We start from the raw sequence: 19,392 nt of genomic DNA, 5'->3' as shown, positions 1-19,392 counted from the left end.
GGTCCTCCACAGTGGTGGTTCCACTGCAGTGGTGGATGACACAGCCCCTACCCACAGTCCAAGACACGCACGTTATTTTAATAGGATTTTAAGATATCCAAAGATATGAACAGTTCACCCCATAAAAAGGAAGTTAAAGTGACAGCTGCTATTTTACTGCAACATATAAACAAAAGAGTTTAATTCCTAAGACGTTCTTTAAGAACCAGTACAACACTAAATTCCTGGGCCTTTCCAATGAGGTTGCGGAAGAATTTGCATTCCAACCATTTTAAAAACAAGAACGTGGCAGGGACCGTTTTAGAAGCTATGCAAAATATTTTATTCATGTTTTGGAAAAAAAGACCGTCTCCTCTATAGGTCACCATCCACACTGTCAAACTACAAACGGGAGGGGGTTACTCGCAACCAGGAGCAGCACCAATCTAGAGAACACTTGTGTAGGCACTTCAGAAATGAAGCTCAGCTTCAAAATACAAAACACAACATTTGGCTTAGATTTTTAATATAAAAACTCACCGATGTACAAAAAGGCTAAAATGTGACAAGCCATTGGAAATACTGAGATTAACATTCTTCCTTATACAGTAAAAAAACAAACCCAAACTGCTAAGAAGCATTGAAATGTACATTTTCCTTTCTCACCACACATCAGGCCATTCTCTACTGAAAACGCTTGGTTACAAAAACATGGCATCTTCGCTAGGAACTTCAGTGCAACTGGGCTACTCTCGATGGACCAGCACAAATAAGCCCAGTAAAAAGAGGACGGCATACTGAAAAACAAAGCAGCAGGATCACCAATCAGAATGTGCATTTAGCTCTACAGACTAACAGTAACAATAAACATGCTAAGAAGAGCTGCCACTAAGTACAGTTTAGCTTGTGTGCGTAGAAGCTTCCTCAGCAAACCAACAAGAAAATCATTTCTTAGCGTAACATGACAAAAATAAGTATGTCATACCTTAAATTTGGGGTAATCGTTCATTAAAATAGTCACAATTCCAATGTAGGGGACAAATCTACAAGAGAAAAAAAAATCACTTATTTCAGATAGTTTCCACTGAAGATTTCACAGGCTAGGTTGTGCCCTGGAATATGCACAAAGAAATTGCCAGACTGGATGACAGGAGCGCTCCATCAAGCACAGGATACTCTCTATGAACAGCTGCTTCAGAGGAAGATGCAAAGCCTCCCCTAGGGAAAGCTTCATCCTTAACCCTCTTTAGGTAATAGGCTGGGTTAAGCTCTGAAGCAGTCAGGTTTCGTCCCTTCCCAAGTTCTTGGTTTTTGTTTTAAAGCCCTGGTATTATAACTTGGGATATTCTTGTTGTCCATAAATCTCAACCTTTTTTTCAATCCTGTGAGCTCCTGGCCCCAGTGATATCTTGGGGCAATCAGTTTCTCCAGCTAATTTATGCATTGCTAAAAAAGAATTTTTCTTCAGTTTCAAGTTTGCAACCTCACAGTTTCACTGCATGTCCCCGTGTTCTTGTATCATGAGACAGGAAGATAGAGTTCCTGTTCTACCTTCTCTACAGCATTCATCATTTTGTATAACTATCGTGCCCCTTCTTACTCTCTCATGCTAAAGTAAGCAACCACAATCTTTGCAGTCTCTTCATACAGGACTTTTTCCAATCTTCTAACCATTCTGGTTGGTTTCTGAAGCCCCTCTATTTCTGCTATTCCCTTTGTGATATAAATCAGTGGTTCACATTCTAACAAACCCTGGGACAGATTCTGCCTCATCAAAAAAATCATTCCCCAGTAGAAACGGTGCAAAATTGTGTGCCACCGCTGCAACAGTTAGTTCAGCCTGCAAATCACCAGTTTCCATGTGTACCTTAGCTAAAGGTGCAAGGACATTATAACCTCCCATCAATTCTAATTCTGCCATTTTCCTGGTAATAAATCCTCCTCATGGATCAGATCCCTCCTGACCACAGAAATCTCTGCACCAGTATCCCTCCAACCTTGGATCACTCTGCAATTAAGCTTAACAGCATGAATATGCTCACTGCTTGCTTGTGTAGAAGCAACCTTTACAAATCCTGTGTAATAAGAAGCAGTAGCCTGGGATACTTCTGTGCTCTGAGAAGCAGCAATTTCATGTGTTACCTGGTGCCTGTCCCCTTTCAGCCCAGGACAGTTATTCCTCAGGTGCCCAGTGGACTTACAATGATAGCACCTTCTGGGCTCCTTTGCTTCTACAGGAGACTTGGGATGAGAAACAGGGGAATGGGGAGGTGAACGCCCAGCCTCCTTTTTCCCAAGAGTAAAACAGTGATTCTGCTTTCCAGGAACCCTATACCTCTTTGCCAGTGGTTTATGCTTAATTGTGGCTTGTGATTGCTCACAAACCCAGCTAATTCACCCACTTCATTCACCCTTTTATCCCACAAATACTGTTTTTCATCATCACTGCACATATTCAAGAACTGTTCCTGAGTAACCAAATCACACATTTCTTCAGAGCTTGAAATGCCTTTTCCCCCTCACCCACTTGTCTAACAAATCTCTCGTTTCATTTACACAGGCCACATTACTTAATCCAGATCCCCTCTTAAGACTCATGAATTTTACCCTGTAGGTTTCATGTGTAATCTGGAACTGTTTCAAACCAGTTCCTTAAATTTACCATAGTTTGAAGCGTCAGCAATAGGCATCTTACTGAATATGTCCCGAGCTCTCCCAGTCAATTTTGCAATCAAAGTAGTCATTTTTTGATCCTCAGGAATCGCATGGAGAGTGCAGAGTCTCTCAAAGGTGATGAAATATTCAGCAATATCACTGGATTCATCATATTGCTGGCCTAACCGTTCCCATTTGTGGATTTTTGGGGAAGTGGAGCCAGCTGGGAAGAGTTTTGTCTCTTCCACTCCATTACAGACAGTTCATGCTTCTGGGTCTCAATTCTGGCTTGTCTCTGGGCCTCAATTTCTTTGTCTTTTAACTCCAGGGCTAGATGCCTCTCTTTTTCCTTTTCCTCCTGAGCTTGCTGCCTCTCTTTTTTCTTTTATCTCCAGTTCTTTCAGTTGCAATAATCTCTGGTGCTCCCTCTCCTTTTCTGCAACTTGCAGCCTAAAAAGCTCCAACTTCGCAATCGCTTCACTGCTTTCACTCATTTTCCTGTTTTTCTGTTCCTACTTCACTTTCCCGAAATAAGCAAACAGAAAATAACAAATCAGTAACCACTTTGTCTGTTCTCCAGCCACCACACTTAAAACTCACTTAAAATCACTACCAGTGTCTCAAAGCAATCAGCTGTGCACATATCCTGTTAAACTACGCCACTGCGATGGGTTCAGTCACAGAGACCCCCCTTGAGGCTGCCACCTGATGTACTGAGATTACCTCTGAGCCGGTTTTCCCCAACAGTTTGGGACTCCACAATCCTGCCTTGCTGAGCCAGACACTCTAGCCTGCTGCAACACAGACCCAAGCCTGGTCCGTGCCCCCAAGGCTGCAGACTTTAACTAAAAACTGCTCAGCTGGTCATTTGACTCCAGCACCCAGATACCCAGCTCCCAGTGGGATTCAAACCCCAAATAAATCTGGTTTACTCTGTATAAAGCTTATACAAGGTAAACTCATAAATTGTCTGCCTTCTATAACACTGATAGAGAGAGATGCACAGCTCTTTGCCCCCCCAGGTATCAATCACTTACTCTGGGTCCATTAATAAACAAAAGTGATTTTATTAAGTATAAAAAGTAAGATTAAAGTGATTTCAAGTAATAACAGACAGAACAAAGAAAGTCACCAAGCAAAATAAAGCAAAACCACGCAAGTCTAAGCCTAATCCATTAAGAAACTGATTACAGGTAAAATCTCCCCCTTAGAGATGTTCCAATAAGCTTCTTTCACAGACTAGACACCTTCCTAATCTGGGCCCAATCCTTTCCCCTGGTACAGTTCTTGTTAGGTGGAAAGCAGGGGTGTTCTAATGACTGGTGCCCCCATTGTTCTGTTCCACCCCATTTTATAGTTTTGGCACAAGGCAGGAATCTTTTGTCTCTCTGGGTCTCAAGGGGGGGGGGGGTCCCCACCCCTCCTTCTAAATGGAAAAGTACCAGATTTAAGATGGATTCCAGTATCAGGTGACATGATCACATGTCCTGTGAGACCCCAGCCTCCATTCTTCCTGGGCTGGCCCACAGGTACACAGGAAAGTTTGTAAGTAAACAGAGCCATTTCAACCAATTGTCTTAGTCAATGGGAGACATCAAGATTCTAAACCACAATTAATGGCCCATACTTTGCATAATTACAATAGGACCTCAGAGTTATACTTCATATTTCTAGCTTCAGATATAAGAATGATACATACAAATAGGAGGACTATATTCAGTAGGTTATAACCTTTATGATGATACTTTACAAGAGACCTTTTGCATAAAGCATATTCCAGTTACATCATATTCACACTCATAAGCATATTTCCATAAAACATATGGAGTGCAACGTCGCACTACTATGAAGTGCGTCTAAGGCACCTGGAAGTTTTGGGACAGATGAACTCTGCACAGATTTGACACCAGAAGTAGAGCCAGCGTTTGCCATTTTGGGGTAGGTGTGTGAAATGGGACTCAAAAGACAGGCCTGAAGATTTTAGAGCTGTAGCAAGGAGATTCTTTGGGGGACACTCAAACTTTAACTAGCTCTTCAGGTCACCATCTGGCCCCAGCTGTAGGAGAGTGGAGCCTAAGGCCTGCCTGTGCTGTGGGCTGTGCACACTTTAGTATTTAGACTGGCTCTGTAAGGGACAATTGTCCAGATAAGGCAGAGATGTGCGGACAAAGGACTCCAATCTCCCAGACGGTTGAGAGAACATTCAGATGAAGTTTAGCACTTACAGCTGGCCCTGGGACGGCCTGACACACCAGCTGCTGCTGGCACGGACCCCGGGGTGGCCCTGAAGCCAGGAGCACCGGCCACTGCTGGTACAGCCCTGGAGCAGCAGCGGTACCAAGGGCCACCCTGGAGGCTGTGGGAGCAGTGATTCCCAGAGGCCTCATACAAGCAGATGGTGGGAGGCAGTCAGCCCCCACCACCAGAGCAGTGGCCAGCCATCAGCCCCATAGCTCCCCCAGAGCAGCGGTACCCCAGGAGCTGCAAAGCTTTGGTCAGGGATATTTATAGTGAAAGCCATGGACAGGTCTCAGGCCATGAATTTTTGTTTCTTGCTCATGACTTTTACTAAAAATATCCATGACTAAACCTTAGCCTTAAATTATGCCTTCCAAAGTTCAGTCAGCCAATCATTTCTTTTAATCAAGCTAAAATGATTTATTTTATAAATAAATACAAACACTCTTCAATACACCAGTTCAATGTGTGCTTTGCCTGAAAGCAACGAAAAGCCTTTTTAGTATTTAGCATCAACAAGTCATTAAGCTATTTGATCTTCAACTCCAGTCAAGAGTTTTTCTACTCCCCTTTGAAAATTTTCATCCAAGTGCTACTGATATTAACTTGGTGATTTTTTTTTTTTTTTTAAGTTAAGCTTGTGCCTTTACTTGATTCTTTATCATAGGTAAATGAAGCCTGAAAGCTTTCTATTGTAATTATCAAAAATAATGAGTTTTCCTAGGAATGTCTTTGGGTTCTCGGGGATGTTTCTTTTGCTCTTGTGCTATAACTGAAAGCAGCACTGAACCTTTGGCAGAGATGGTCTTTCTCACAACTGTTCACTAAGCATTAGAGTTAAATAGACATTAACTTTAAGCAGTCTGACTAAAAAATCTCCGTCATCTTCAGCTGCTGAACTTTCATTGTCTTAGCATTTGTGCCAAAACTGCACTAAGTCCCAAGTCACCAGGCAGGCAAGACCTGAATTTTGAACATAAAAAGCCTTTCCAGCCTTCTTTATCCATCATAAAGCAGTGAAAGAGTACACTCCCATTGCAGATCAGCTTTAATTGAGTTCTGGAAGGGGCTACATGACAGCTCATCCACCTCCAAGACAGGAAATGAGCAGAAACCTGGAGGGCAGTTCACTCATGGATACCTTTGGTCAAGGCAAGCCAAGAAGTGAACTTGCCTTTGTTACTCAATTCCACACATTAGTTGCTGACATGCCACTTTAATCAAAAACCACAGAAATTCCAACAAGGAAGAGCTCAACAGAAGAAAGCATTTTCCTGCTCACACTGGAGACAAGCACTGGTCACAGCCAGGGTTGACGAGAGTGAGGAAAAGCCAGTACAAATTACTGGGGCCCGGTGGTCCAGAAGGGGGCCCAGGGTCCAGCTTCGTCGGCCCTGTTTAGCCAGTCCGCCCTTGCTGGGGGGCCCGAAAAGAATTTTTCACCGGGGCCCGAAGCTGCTCTCGGCAGCCCTGGTCAGAATACACCCTCCTCTGCTGGACAGCTGCACTTACCCTCTTGCTCGCCCCACCACGTCTTTCTTCTCCAGCCAGTGCTGCCCTTGTTTGTATAGCCCTCTGTCATCTACGGCATTATTGTCTCCCTTTGTCAAAAATTTGATGTCTCCATTTTGCCTTAAAAAGAAAAGAGACCACAGGTCACAGATGAGCCACTAACAGCTATTCCAAGCAAGTACAATGACTGCAGGGACTATGATATACAAACATTTCAAACAAACACACAGGTTTGTCAGAGGTCCCAGCCAAGTGGAACCCTCCCCCTTCAAAGCCTTTTTTGAAGGGCAGATTAAATACTTAGAAATATTTAAAACACAAGAGAGAACACTCCTGGCCCCGCTAATTCCAACACACTGATGTTCTTTCCTAAGAGTTTCTGGATGGCACTGATGGGATGTGGGGTTGCTTCTCGCTCAGTAATTTCTCTCCTGCTTCTGATCCTTTCTGCCTCCCTTTCGACCTGCAGTGTTTCCTGATATTTCCTTCCACCTTTCTAGAGCTCCCAAGTGATGCATATTTCCAAGTGGCAGTCCACAAAACGGTGCTACCAACTGGGCTCTAGCACATTCCAGTCACTTGTGAATGGTCCTTTGAAAGCATGTGCCAACTGGAGCTGCTCTTATGACTTGGTTCAGCATGTCATGAGCTCCCCAATTTGCAGGCCTACCATCAAATCAACCACCTGCTGGAAAGCATGTGGAAGCTCTTCATTGTGTGCACTCCCTCTACCGCACTCGGACCTCCTGGTGCTCTGACACTGTCTGCAGCCAAGAAGAAGAAAGTCCAAGAGGAACACAGCGCCAGCTGCATTCGAATAGCAGCAGGAGTGTCCTTAAAGTGTCCTAGGTACGGGCAGCCTTGTTATCGGTACAGTACCTGAAGGCTGCCTCAGAGAGCTTATTGTTGCAATTCAGCAACAAGTGAGGATGTCAAAATAGGAGTGTACAGTGCAGGTCTGCTCTCAAAAAGGATTATGCAACAGTGGCTGCTTCTCGCAGTGCAGATCTGAACCCTGGAGATACCAGCTATCAGAATAAGTAGCTGACCTGAGTGCTAACCATAAGTTGCCACAGCTTCTCATCCTTACTAGCCCTGCAGAGTCACCAAGCTCTGGGACAGGGAACTGGATTCTGGCCTGTCTCACAAAGCGATAGAACTGTTAAGTAAATTCTGACAGCAGAATCTTTACCTCTGGAGATAGAGAATGAATCCAGTTTAGTTCTTAGTCCAGAAGGACTTTGTAGGGTTGATGGGTAGAACACACTTTCCTTTGTAAACAAAGGGGATTTGATCTGGAGTCAGAGAAAGATAAGAACCTGCACATTTTTGGTTTTCAATAGGCTACAGTCTCATACTGACAGCCCATTACTACACAATGGAAATTGTAAATCAGGAAGCTAGAGATTTTGGCCACTGGGTAGAGAACAGCTGGGACTTTTGGTATCTAGGGAGAAACAGGAGGCAGCTTAACTCTAGGATAAATACTCAAACTCACTGCTGGTGACAGCAGAAATGTCAAAAATTAAATGGTTATCTTTGGCTTTCAGAGTTAACACCCATTGAAATGAATGTGGAGGTCAGACCTCAGACCTAGTGCTTCAGGCTGTCTGCTCTGCTTCACTGCTCATGGCTTTAAAAGTTATCTTTACAAACACGAGGACCACATGAACACTACCCAGCAGTATGGGACAGGAAGTGAACAGTACTGCATTCCAGTAATGTTGCAGAGGAAGTTAATGGAGGCAGAATTGGGATCAGGACTCCAGGATTAGCCCACAACTTGCGAAAAATGGCAAGAGATCTTTAGCACAAGTAATCAGGACCTGACTGTAATTCATCTGCATGAAGACCCTTCCAGCAGCATGCTATTTCCCAGCACTCTGGTAGGACACGGGGTCAGTGCTGAGGTAAGAGCCTTCACAGCACTTCCTGGAGCACCCAGGCTTTTCTTGATGTCTCCCATCCACTTACCAACCAGAATATTTTGTGAGATAAGCACAGCCCAAAGTGACATGGCTACAGACATTTGCAATACAATCACCACACAGACGCTATACGTACTTTTCATGAATTTTCAAGACTCTATGAACTATTGGAATTTCCCTTCCTTCTATCCTAAAGACCACAATTTCTCCCACCCTGATGGGATCTTCAATTCGGTTGGTTAAGAACAGAAGATCTCCTCTGTGAAAAGCAGGTTCCATGCTGCCACTGAAAGACAAGGAAAATAGCAGTTATGAAACAAGGGCATTTGAAAAATTAGAATCAGTGGTTGAAATCTATATGGTTTCAAGTAAACCCCAGAATGTTTTCCTAAGGGAGGACAATCGAAATACTGAAATCACTGAGATGCTTGGATATAGACAAAGTAATCCCATAGCTGTAAGACAACCAGACAAATATATACAGAAGATAATTAAATTACATTCCCTCTCTTCCACTTAGCTTTCCTTTCTTTTTATTCTCTTGAGACTTTCTCCCTTCCTTTCCCTACAAAACACACAGCTTCACTCCAAAAAACCAAAATGTTAATATGAATCATTACAAATGTACACACACTATGTTAAGGTCATGTTTAAATCATTTTGGAAAAAAGAGAATGTTAATGATAAAGCAAGATGTGACCAATATACAATACGTCGCTTAACATAGTTAATCTGGTATGAAGATATGCACCTAGATATCAAGAAAATGTAATTGTAATGTCTTATTGCTCATCACCCAAAGTATCTATAAGTCTACTCCCTCGCTCCCCTCTTAAAACTAAGAGTCCCCGAGGAAAGTAGTTGAAGCCGAGACACTTCAGTTTCACCCACACTATGCTTCGATTTTCCACCACTGCACGGCCACTGGTGCAGCTCTACTAGAGATAAAGCACTGGCTGTTACCACCACCACGCCAACCAGGCAAGGCTCTCTGGTATCCAGACTTACTCACAGTGGCAAAGAGGCTGGTGGCCACCAGCAACTTGTTCCCCCACCCACTGCTAGAGCTGCACCAGGACTACTGCAATGGTGGGAAGTTTTAGGCCATGCCTATGCTACAGATTTCGGCTGACGCAAGCTTTGTCTGCATGCAGTTGCTGAAATTAGTATATCGCTTTGGCATGGGCATACTTGGCTGCTTCCATTGACGCTACAAACATTCACCCAGAGAACTTGTGTGATGTAAAGTGCAGTGCACCACAACTATGCCATCTGCTGCAATGCCTTTTGGGGAATTTTTGCAATGTGTTGTGGGCGAGTAATAACTCACCCAAGGATCTGCAGGAGCTAGAGGTCAAGTTTTCAGCATGCAACTTTCTCCATCCCATAATGTCATCCATATCCCACAATTTCCCCTTTAAAAAAAAATCCCACTCTGACAGAAGCACAGAGCTCTGCACTGTTCTCACAAATGTTGAGAACACAAGACACATGATTCTCCTGTACTTGCAGACCCACAGAAAGTACAGCAACAATAGTGGACATGAGGATTTCTTTGAGAACAGTTTGCTGAGCAACACTGCAAAGAACAGTTGAGGGTTGTTAGTGGCATTAATGGAGCAGCTGCAGATGGTGGGCCCCCCAAATGAGCACTGACAGCTGGGATCACATCTTAATGCAGCTATGGGTCAATGAGCATTGGCTACAGAACTTTTGGGCATGCAAGGCCACGTTCCTGGATCTGTGTGCTGAGCTCATCCCAGCGTTCCAGTGCATGGACAACAGAATGAGAGCTGCATTGACAATAGAAAAGCGAGTGGCGATCATGCTCTGGAAGTTTGCAAAGTTGGATTGCCACTAGTCAGTGAGAAATCATTTTGGAGGTGGGAAATCTGGTGTGGGCTGTTGTGATGCAAGTGTGCAGGGCTACTAATAGTCTTCAGCTATGCAGGACTGCGACCCTCAGCACTGTGGATGGATCTGCAGCAATGGGATTCCTGCACTGCACTGGGGCGGCAGACGGTATGCACATCCCTGTTTTGGTATCAGCTTGCCTTGCCCCCAGGAACATCAACAGAAAGGGCTACTTTTCTAGAATTATGTAAGTGCTAGTGGATCATCAGGGATGCTTCACAGATATCAATTTGGGCTGGTCAGGGAAAGTGCACAATTGCTCTCATCTTGATGAAAACAGGACTTTCTCTCCTTACTACTGGATTACGACCTGGCACTACTGAGATACCAGCAGTGATTCTGAGGAACCCAGCCTATCCCTTGCTCCACTGGCTCATGAAGTCACACTGGGCAGGTGGACAGCGCCAAGGAAAGATCCAACTACCATCTCAGCAGATGCAAGAGAGCAAGACACCTGAAGGAGCACTGGTGGTTGTCTGCTAACTCTAAAGAGTCCAACAATATGGAGCTATGCGACTGAGGGAGACTTTGAAAATTCACTTTAGTCATCAGTTACAGCAGTGTTTTGTGTGGAAGTGTTCTCTGGGCCTGGAGCTTTGGGTGCTGCAAAGAATTGCATAGTGCTTGCTATACATTTATAACTATGACTGTTCATTTTACTGAAGCTATGAGTTCTGTGGTGCTTGGTTTGCATTTACAAGTATTGTTTGCTTTGACTACCACTATGCATTCTGCATTTGCGAACTAAGATAATTTGGTTCTCCAAAAATAAAACTTTGAATGGGAATAAATAGTGCAGAAAATCAGTGTGAAAAAACACCCCACAGGCAATATTATACAAATTTTTAACATAACTTGATGGGGAGAAAATTTAAAATTAGAACTAAGTAAACACACATCCACTTGAGTGCACAAATGTAGTTCATTGTGGGCCCACATACACCAGCCATTGTTCTTGCATGTCAGTATGTGAGGCTCTGGTCTTCCCTGTTGTCTCCCAGGATGGAGTGGCAGGCATAGGCAGTGGTAGGTATGTGCCCTCATGATGCCATGAGTATGATGGAGGGTATAGGGAGCAGCAGCAGCAATCATGCAGTTCTCCAAGGACTGCAAAGGGTAGAGGGTCCAGGAATTATGGACCAGTAGCCTTTGTGTTTGCTACCTGAGAAGACCCATAATGTCCTGGAGTATTTTCCTGCTCCTTGTCCTGCTGGGATTCTTGAGCCTTCCTACTGTCCCCCGTCCTTTTCCACGCTGTCATTCATATTGGCCCTTCAAGCCTTTTGTTCCTGGTCTGATGCAACACTCGCTTGTAGGATTTCACTGGACATGTCCTCTGTAGTCCTCTTCTTTCACCTTGTCCCCAGGGTCAGACATTCTGCGGGTGTGGAGGGGACACCCCTCAAGGCTGCCATGACAGAAGCTACTGATAAAAAACAGATGTGACATCAGATTTACAGACACATCCATTATTGACATAAGCCTTTAAGAAATGCTTATTAACATTTCAGCTTTGGACTGCCTTGGTACAGCACCACTCTCTGGTCCCAGCCACAGTAAATATTATCACCAGGTTTAGGGAGAAGAATCTTCTGTTGTATGAAGACATAGAAGTTCATTCCCTATTCCATGGGTATGAGTATAGGGCAGGGGTTCTCAAACTTCATTGCACTGCAATCCCCTGACAACAAAAATTACTAATTGACCCCAGGAGGGGGGACTGAAGCCTGAACCGCCCCCAGCCCCACTGCCCTGGGTGGCGCAAACTTAAAGCCACTGCCTCAGGCAGGGGGCCAAAGCCCAGGTTGAGGAGGGGAGTGTGTGTGTGGCTGTAACCTGAGCCCCACCACCCATGGCTGAAGCCTTTCGGCTTTGGCTGAAGCCCCAGGCAGTGAGCCTTGGGCTTCAGCCCCAGGCCCCAGCAAGTCTAACACCAGTCCTGGAGACCCCATTAAAACAGGATCCCGGCCCACAATTTGAGAACCGCTGGCATAAGCAACGGCACTGAACATTGGCATTATTTTCCATATTGAGTGGTAATTTTTGGTGATCTCCTGAGGCTCCCAAAGGCACAGAGAACAACTGCTAATGGCATCCTAAAACCACACTGGCTTACACTCCGCTAGCCTGTTTACTACAATGGTACCAGCCAAACTTATCGCAGAGCAGCATGGGAAAGTATCCTACATTGGAGGAAGGAATAAAGCAGCCATTCCTAGAAACCTTTTGGACAAGACTGCAGAGTATCTCCATGGAAGTTTCATTGAAATCTTTCTGGAGGACAAAAGGGACATCCCTATGCACATAAACCATGCTGCATAGCCCATCCACTGTCTAACCTACCAGTGGAATGAGACAGATGACAACACTACCTCTTCTTGTATGAAAAGTTGTTCCTTTTGTCTGTCTTGTTAACTTGGGGATGGGCCAGGAACCATCCTTGCATTTAAATATTGCAAGGAAAGGTATGCCACACTTATCTGAGCTCCCTTTCCCTTCATCAGGCTCATCCACACTTGCTGGGTGGCACTGTGGCAGAGTCTCAAGCAGGCCCTGCAGCATGGCCAGAGTCCCTGGCTGTACGTTGTCCATCCCTGGCTGTACATCCTCACAGTTGTGGGCTGTCTCAGACTCCTCCAATGTATCTGCAATGGTGTGCGGGGTGCTGGTGGGGTCTCTGCCAGGTATGGCATGCAGTTTTTGAAGAAGCGGCAGATCAACAGCATAACACCTGGTCCATTGTTGTGCTCCCTGGTTGTGGTATTCCAGGCAAAATTCCTTAACTTTCACACAGCACTGCTGCTGATTCCAGTCATACCTTTTCCCTGCATCCCCCATGCAAGCTGCTTGTAGATGTCCATGTTTCTAAGGCTTGTCCATAGCTGTGCTTGCACAGCTTCTTCTCCCCACAGGCCCGTGAGATCCAATACCTCCTGTCCACACCAGGCAGAAGCATATCTAGTACTTCTCTGTGTGCATGAAGCAGACATGGTTAATTGGGCAGCTGCACACAAGGGTGAGCTGCTAGGTGTGCTTGCCAAGGTGGGCAATCAGGAAAAGGGATTTCAAAAATATGCAGGGGTTTTAAGGAGGTGGTGATTCTGGTCTCTGTTAGCCCTGCCCAGTGGAGTTTGAGATTGTGGCCGGAGTGGTCACTGTCACAGAGAATAAGGCATTCTGGGACAGCTGCTGGAAGACTGTTAGGTTAACACAGGTCATGCAGCATCTACACCTGCAATGTTGACCTCAGAGGTGGTTTTACTGCGTCAGTAAAGAGGGCGCTGTCAACTAGAAATCTTTTTTTGTAGTAGATATGCGCACAAATAGGTCAATGCAAGGTAACTTACGTCAATCTAACTTTGTAGCGCAGACCAGGCCTTAAGGTCAGTGTAGACACATCCTGTCTAGCACGTATGCTCAAAATAGAAGGGCTCTCAAGTTCTCAGACTGACTGTGCTAGAGATCGGTTCTAGTGATTCAGCATGTTTCCTCAAACAGTCTCATTGCAGGCACTCCTACTAATCTTTTTTCTTGTAAATGGCAGAATATTACAGCATCCCTAACCTTTTTCATTGCAAATAGAGTCACTATAAAAGGAAACATACTTCAAGCACTGCATGTATTCCCATTGTGCCTGGAGATACTAGGCAAAGGTTGCTTGTCAGCAGATAACATCATTTCACTGAAAAGGGAAAGTGACTTTATGGCCTCCCATCTTATCAACAGGAAGTGGGTGAAATGCCTCTCAGCAGCACTCTGAGGAATCAGCAGTGAGACAGAGAAGTTTGTTTTCAAAGTGACATGACGATAAACACTGACAAGCTGTACAGCCAATGTCCCCAGAGAACTGGACCTGTGAAGTTAGTACAGGTACATTCTGGGAAAGCCAGTACCTGCAATAGGTACAGTAGAACCTCACTTACGAACACCTCGGGAACGGAGGCTTTTCATAGCTCTGAAATGTTCGTAACTTTGGTTACATCATGGTTGTTCTTTCCGAAATTTACAACTGAACATTGACTTAATACAGCTTTGAAACCATGACACAGAAGAAAAATGCTGCTTTTAACCATCTTAATTTAAATGAAACAAGCACAGAAACAATTTCTTTACCTTGTCAACTCTTTAAATTTTCCCTTTCATTTTTTAGTAGTTTACGTTTAACTTCGTACTGTGCTGTATTTGTTTGTTTTGTCTCTGCTGCCATCTGATTGTGTACGTCCGATTTCAAATGAGGTCTGGGGTTGACTAGTCAGTTCATAACTCTGGCGTTCGTAACTCTAAAGTTCTACTTTATAGCCACTGCCCCAGGAATTTCAGCAACAGGAAGCTATTTCAAGTTACAACTTGTGGACACTAGCCCCACTCATTTCCTATTGCATTTCTTAGCTCACGCAGAGTCAAGATGCCATGTGAAAGAATTTCCCATGGAGTCATATGCATAGAGTTCAGCCAGATCTACTGAAGTGAGAAGGAAAACTTGCTTGTAGTCTTACAGCTAGCTCATCAGATGGCCAGAAAATAGAACTCTGGGTGTGAAACCGAGTGGTCAGCACATCTCAGCCTTGTTACAAGAGAGCAACACAGCACATTCAATCGCAAACCAAGACACTAAACAATTCTGTTCACATTTGTTATACTAATAGCAATCATAAGTTTCCCTGCTGAGTGTCTCCATCTCTACATTGACTTCCTCATGGATTCAATTTCACTGCCATTAAGAGCTCTTCACTTACTTTAAATGTATGTGTAGCAGCAAAATGGAAAACAATGAAGACAGCGGGAAAAAAGGGCATTTATATTTTCTGTTGTATTCCACAATTTAGTTTCAGTTCAAGCTGCTATCCTTTTGAGAAGCTACTCTTTACAACATAAACAGATGCATTGCTTTACTGGTAACCCAATCTTGAAGAGAATCAATTGGACACTGCCCCCCCTTCCTTTACCTCTGACCTCCCTCCTTCGTCATTTCTTCATGCTCACTTCTATGCGATCCCTTAGATCTGGAACGTCTGCACTGAACCCATCCATAAGGCCACTACACCGTCTTCCTTCCACAAAGTCACAAGACCTCCTTGTCATCCACCAGATCAGGCTAAGGAAACTCAATGGGGGTGGTGGGTGATCTGCAACTCTGGGGCCTCCTTCTGGTCCCTTGTTGTACTACATCTCTGGGCGGCATCTATTAGCTTCTTGGACTTCTCTGAGGAGCAGTGGGCACTGACCTGGGTTCGCTTGTGTCCCCCCTTGGATACCTTGTTTTGGCCCTATGACCTTTTACTTTTCTCATGTGTTGCCCAGGCTTTGGGTCTCTCCCCTTGGTTGAGAGGATGGGCTTTTATTGTCTGTTCCAGTACCCATGACAGGTACACTCTTCCAGCAAGTCCCTCTCCAAGATCCTCTTCTACCTGATGCCCACATGAAGTTAATATCTAACAACTACACTGAGGGGCAGTTTGAATTTTTATATATAAATATTCACTTTGCTTGTCTCCCTCCCTCTCCCCACTCCCACTGTTCTTCTGAGTCGAACTAGACTGTAAGCTCTTTGAGGCAGAGACTGTGTCTTCTGACATGGCCCAGCTCGTGGTGAGTGTTAGCATCTGAAGCCCATCTCGGGTCTTTATAAAAAAAATGCTCCCCATAGGATTCTAACACCCTTGAGCTTCCTGAGTCACATGCTTTACCATACAGTGTGGGAAGCGTCACCTGAGCTCTGCATTTCCTGGGTTCACAAGGTCTGTGGGGTTTTATTCCTTACAACGCTACTTTCTTGCAAAAAGGGGCATGAGGAAAACAGCAGAGTAGCTCAACAGCAAGCTTAAAGCCACATGAGCAATTTCTGTGCATGAAGAACAAGAACTAGACTAAAAAGAAGTCTGGCTAGAAAGCGTACAGGAGATGCTGGGCATTCAAATAATATATGAATGAATGCTTCCCAGCCAAGCCATCTTTAAGCCAGTGTTGCTGAAATGCTATAGGGCTGAATCATTTGTGTTCCTTCCCTGAACGAAAACATTCCGCCTCCTAGCCTCTCAAAGCCAGATCCATAATATGCCTCATTAGCTGCATCTCATGAGAGGTCTGAAAGTCAAACAATTTTTACCTGAGTACCACTACAATGGGACTTTCACTTCCTGTAACCACCATTAGCCCCTTCCAGATCATTAAAGCTGAGGAGACAATCATCCCAAAGTTCAGCACCTGATAATACAGCTGCAATAAGAAAAAGACACTAGGTTAAGGAAGCACAGACGTGGACATAGAATAACCTTACAGGTGGTGACGTGGAGAACGAGGAAAACAGATTTCCAACAAGTGAGTGACTATGAGGCACTGCCTTTGCAAGCATACTAGGTCTGAAGCAGGTGCCAATTTACCATGAAACATACCATGCCCTGGCATGGGGCCCCCCAACGACAGGGAGCCCCTGGGTCGAGCACTCGGGCAGCCCCCTCTGCGGGGCTGGCCTGCAGGGGCAGAAACTGTGGGGGGCAGGAGAACAGGGAGGGAGGCTCACCCACAGTCTCAGGAAAGCAGGTGGGAGTTGTAGGTGGTGGCGAACACTGCAAACGGGGGCCGGAGGATGCAGGAGGAGCACAAGGTGGCCACGCAGCTGGCTACAGAGAAGCAGCGCTCTGAAGGGGAAAACTGCCACTTCTCTCCGGTTGCATGGCTGCCCCCTGCTCCTCCTGAGTCCTTTGGCCCGCGTTCGTGCCACTTGCCACTGCCTGGCAAGTGGCAGCTCGGCGCAGCCCACTGGGGGAGGGAGAGAATGGGTGATCTTTCAGCTCTCCTTCCCCACACCAGGAATGCTGACAAAGCACAAAAGTGGGCTGTGGGGGGAATTTGCATGCTTTCAAACTGCAGTACATGACTTTCTTCCAAATTTGTGGGCAAGAAAGCAATGAGAATCTGAGTCCAACTCGGTGCCACTCAGGGCTCGCCATGGGTCAGTACAGCTGTATGCGGCCTGTTACTCAGAGATAAATGCATATTCATAAGCTAGTCTCAGATGGTAAGCTCTTTTGGCACAAGGATGTAGGCTTAATATATTTTTGTGAAGTACCATGTTCTGTATGAAGAACAGAAGTACTTATGGCACCGTAGAAACTAACAAATTTATTTGAGCATAAGCTTTTGTGGGCTCAAATAAAGTTGTTAGTCTCTAAGGTGCCACAAGTACTCCTGTTCTTTTTGTGGATACAGACTAACACGGCTGCTACTCTGAAACATGTTCTGTACGATACTTTATAACTAATGAACATAAACTATATGATGCATATATACCACTTTTAAGCAAACATATAGAGATTTAGGTAATTGGAGCACTGAAATCTTGCGCTAAAAGGTTCTGATCTGGAATCTCCCAAAGCATGGCATGGAGTCAGTTGAGATTATGTTTTCTTCTGTTCTGGTCCTTCAGTTACGGTGTGGTCTTTTGTGCTCTGCTAAATAGCTGCTGTGTTCTACCACAGAGGTAGCTACCTTTCAGCAGCGGCAGAAGTGATTTCTATATACTCTTTACCCACCTCATAAAAATATTCAGACAATCGATTTAGTTCATCTTAGTTTAAAGCACTTTTTGATCCTCAAAGGATAAATATTTTGAAAAAACTTCCCCTTGGAGTCTGGCATGATAAGAAGGGCAGACAGTTTATAAAAAGAACAAGAGTACTTGTGGCACCTTAGAGGCTAACAAATTTATTTCAGAATAAGCTTTCGTGAGCTACAGCTCACTTCTTCAGGTGCATCTGAGGAAGTGAGCTGTAGCTCACGCTGAAATAAATTTGTTAGTCTCTAAGGTGCCATAAGTACTCTTGTTCTTTTTGCGGATACAGAGTAACACGGCTGCTACTCTGAAAGTCAGTTTATAGTTAATCTTAAAAGTTCTGAAGGAAAAAAAAGAGTGAAAAACAGGGGATGGGAGAGATGAGAGAGAATGTTCTTTTTCTTGGCTGGGTCCCATGGGGTTGGGGGGCAAAAATGAAGCTGAGCACAGGGCCCCACTAACTCTAAATCTGCCACTGGTCTGAAGCCCAAGAATGGATGCTCCTGCACTGATAGGCAAATGGTCAGACTTGGGGAGCAGTTCACTGCAGCAAAATTCAGAAAACCCGTGCGACCCCCAGGACCACTGCCAACCTCCTCAGGCTGGGGACTAGCGTCGGGGGCTCCAAGGCCAGTCACAGCGGGGCATCAGCAGCCATACGAGCCAAAGCCCGTCCCCACGCTCCTCACCCGGCTCAGCTCCGCGAGCGGGCAGAACGGGGCGCCGGCCGGAAGGAAGGAAGGAAGGAAAAGGGGGCGCCGGCCCTTGCTCCCCCCCCCCAGACGCCTAGGTACCCGGGGGCCAAAGCTCCACGACCTGCGGCAACAGGAGGCCCCAGCCCAGGCCAGAGCTCCCCGCGGCCCCGGGTCCGGGCCTGCAAGGCAGGCTGCGCGGGGGCCAGCGGGCGGAGCAGCAGTCGGTGCCTGACTGGAGACTGCCAGCGCCCCGAGCCCGGGAGCTCCGAGGCCTCACCCCCGGGGGCCTCACCTGCCGCTTGTTCATGCGCCGCACATCGTCCAGAAAGTCCAGGGAGAGCATCGCTGGAGCCGCCAGAGCCGGCCGCCAGCGCGCCACTTCCGCTTCCGGGCCGCAGCGCCACTTCCGGCAGCGCCTGCCCCAGGCCCCGCCCAAAGCACTTCGCCGCCCCTCCCCCAACATCGCCCCGACTGCACCCTCCAGCCCCACCCCCACCCCTTCATCGCCCCCTGACCTCCCTTGCCTTCATCTCCCGACCCTACCCCCACCCCTTCATCGCTCGCCGCCCCCACCCACATCTTCATCACCCCGACCCCACCCTACCCGCCTTCATCCCCTTGACCCCACCCATACCTTCATTGCCCCCTGACCTCATCTGACCCCACATACCTTCATCCCCCAACCCTACCCACATCACTTCCTTGCCCCAACACCACCCTCCAGCCCCACCTGCACCCCTTCAGTGCCCCCTGCCCTTACTATGACAGTTTTATAGTTTATAGCGTGAACTAGCAGCAAAGAATCCTGTGGCACCTTATAGACTAACATATGTTAGTCTATAAGGTGTCATGGGCTGCTTTGCTGCTTTTGCAGATCCAGACGAACACAACTGCCCCTCTGATACTTGAGTGTGAATTA

General features: G+C 45.9%; 1 protein-coding gene across 2 annotated transcripts; it reads right to left on the bottom strand.

Moving 5' to 3' along the window:
- Positions 1–304: 304 nt before the first annotated feature.
- SEC11A (SEC11 homolog A, signal peptidase complex subunit) lies at positions 305–18,878 on the bottom strand. Of its 2 annotated transcripts, none has more exons than XM_030578160.1 (6): positions 18,766–18,878; positions 16,333–16,442; positions 8,449–8,598; positions 6,385–6,504; positions 965–1,022; positions 305–776 (listed from the first exon to the last, which is right to left on the bottom strand). In XM_030578160.1, exons 1-6 carry the CDS (start codon positions 18,814–18,816, stop codon positions 726–728), a joined length of 540 nt encoding a protein of 179 aa, XP_030434020.1. In that variant the 5' UTR covers positions 18,817–18,878; the 3' UTR covers positions 305–725. The 2 variants fall into 2 exon arrangements, 1 of the variants encoding a protein (XP_030434020.1); XR_004002379.1 differs by lacking the exon at positions 305–776 and adding an exon at positions 2,675–3,149.
- Positions 18,879–19,392: the final 514 nt, after the last annotated feature.

Source organism: Gopherus evgoodei, chromosome 10, assembly GCF_007399415.2.
Source record: "Gopherus evgoodei ecotype Sinaloan lineage chromosome 10, rGopEvg1_v1.p, whole genome shotgun sequence".
NCBI lineage: Eukaryota > Metazoa > Chordata > Testudines > Testudinidae > Gopherus > Gopherus evgoodei.
This window is presented reverse-complemented; position numbering and strand designations above follow the sequence as displayed.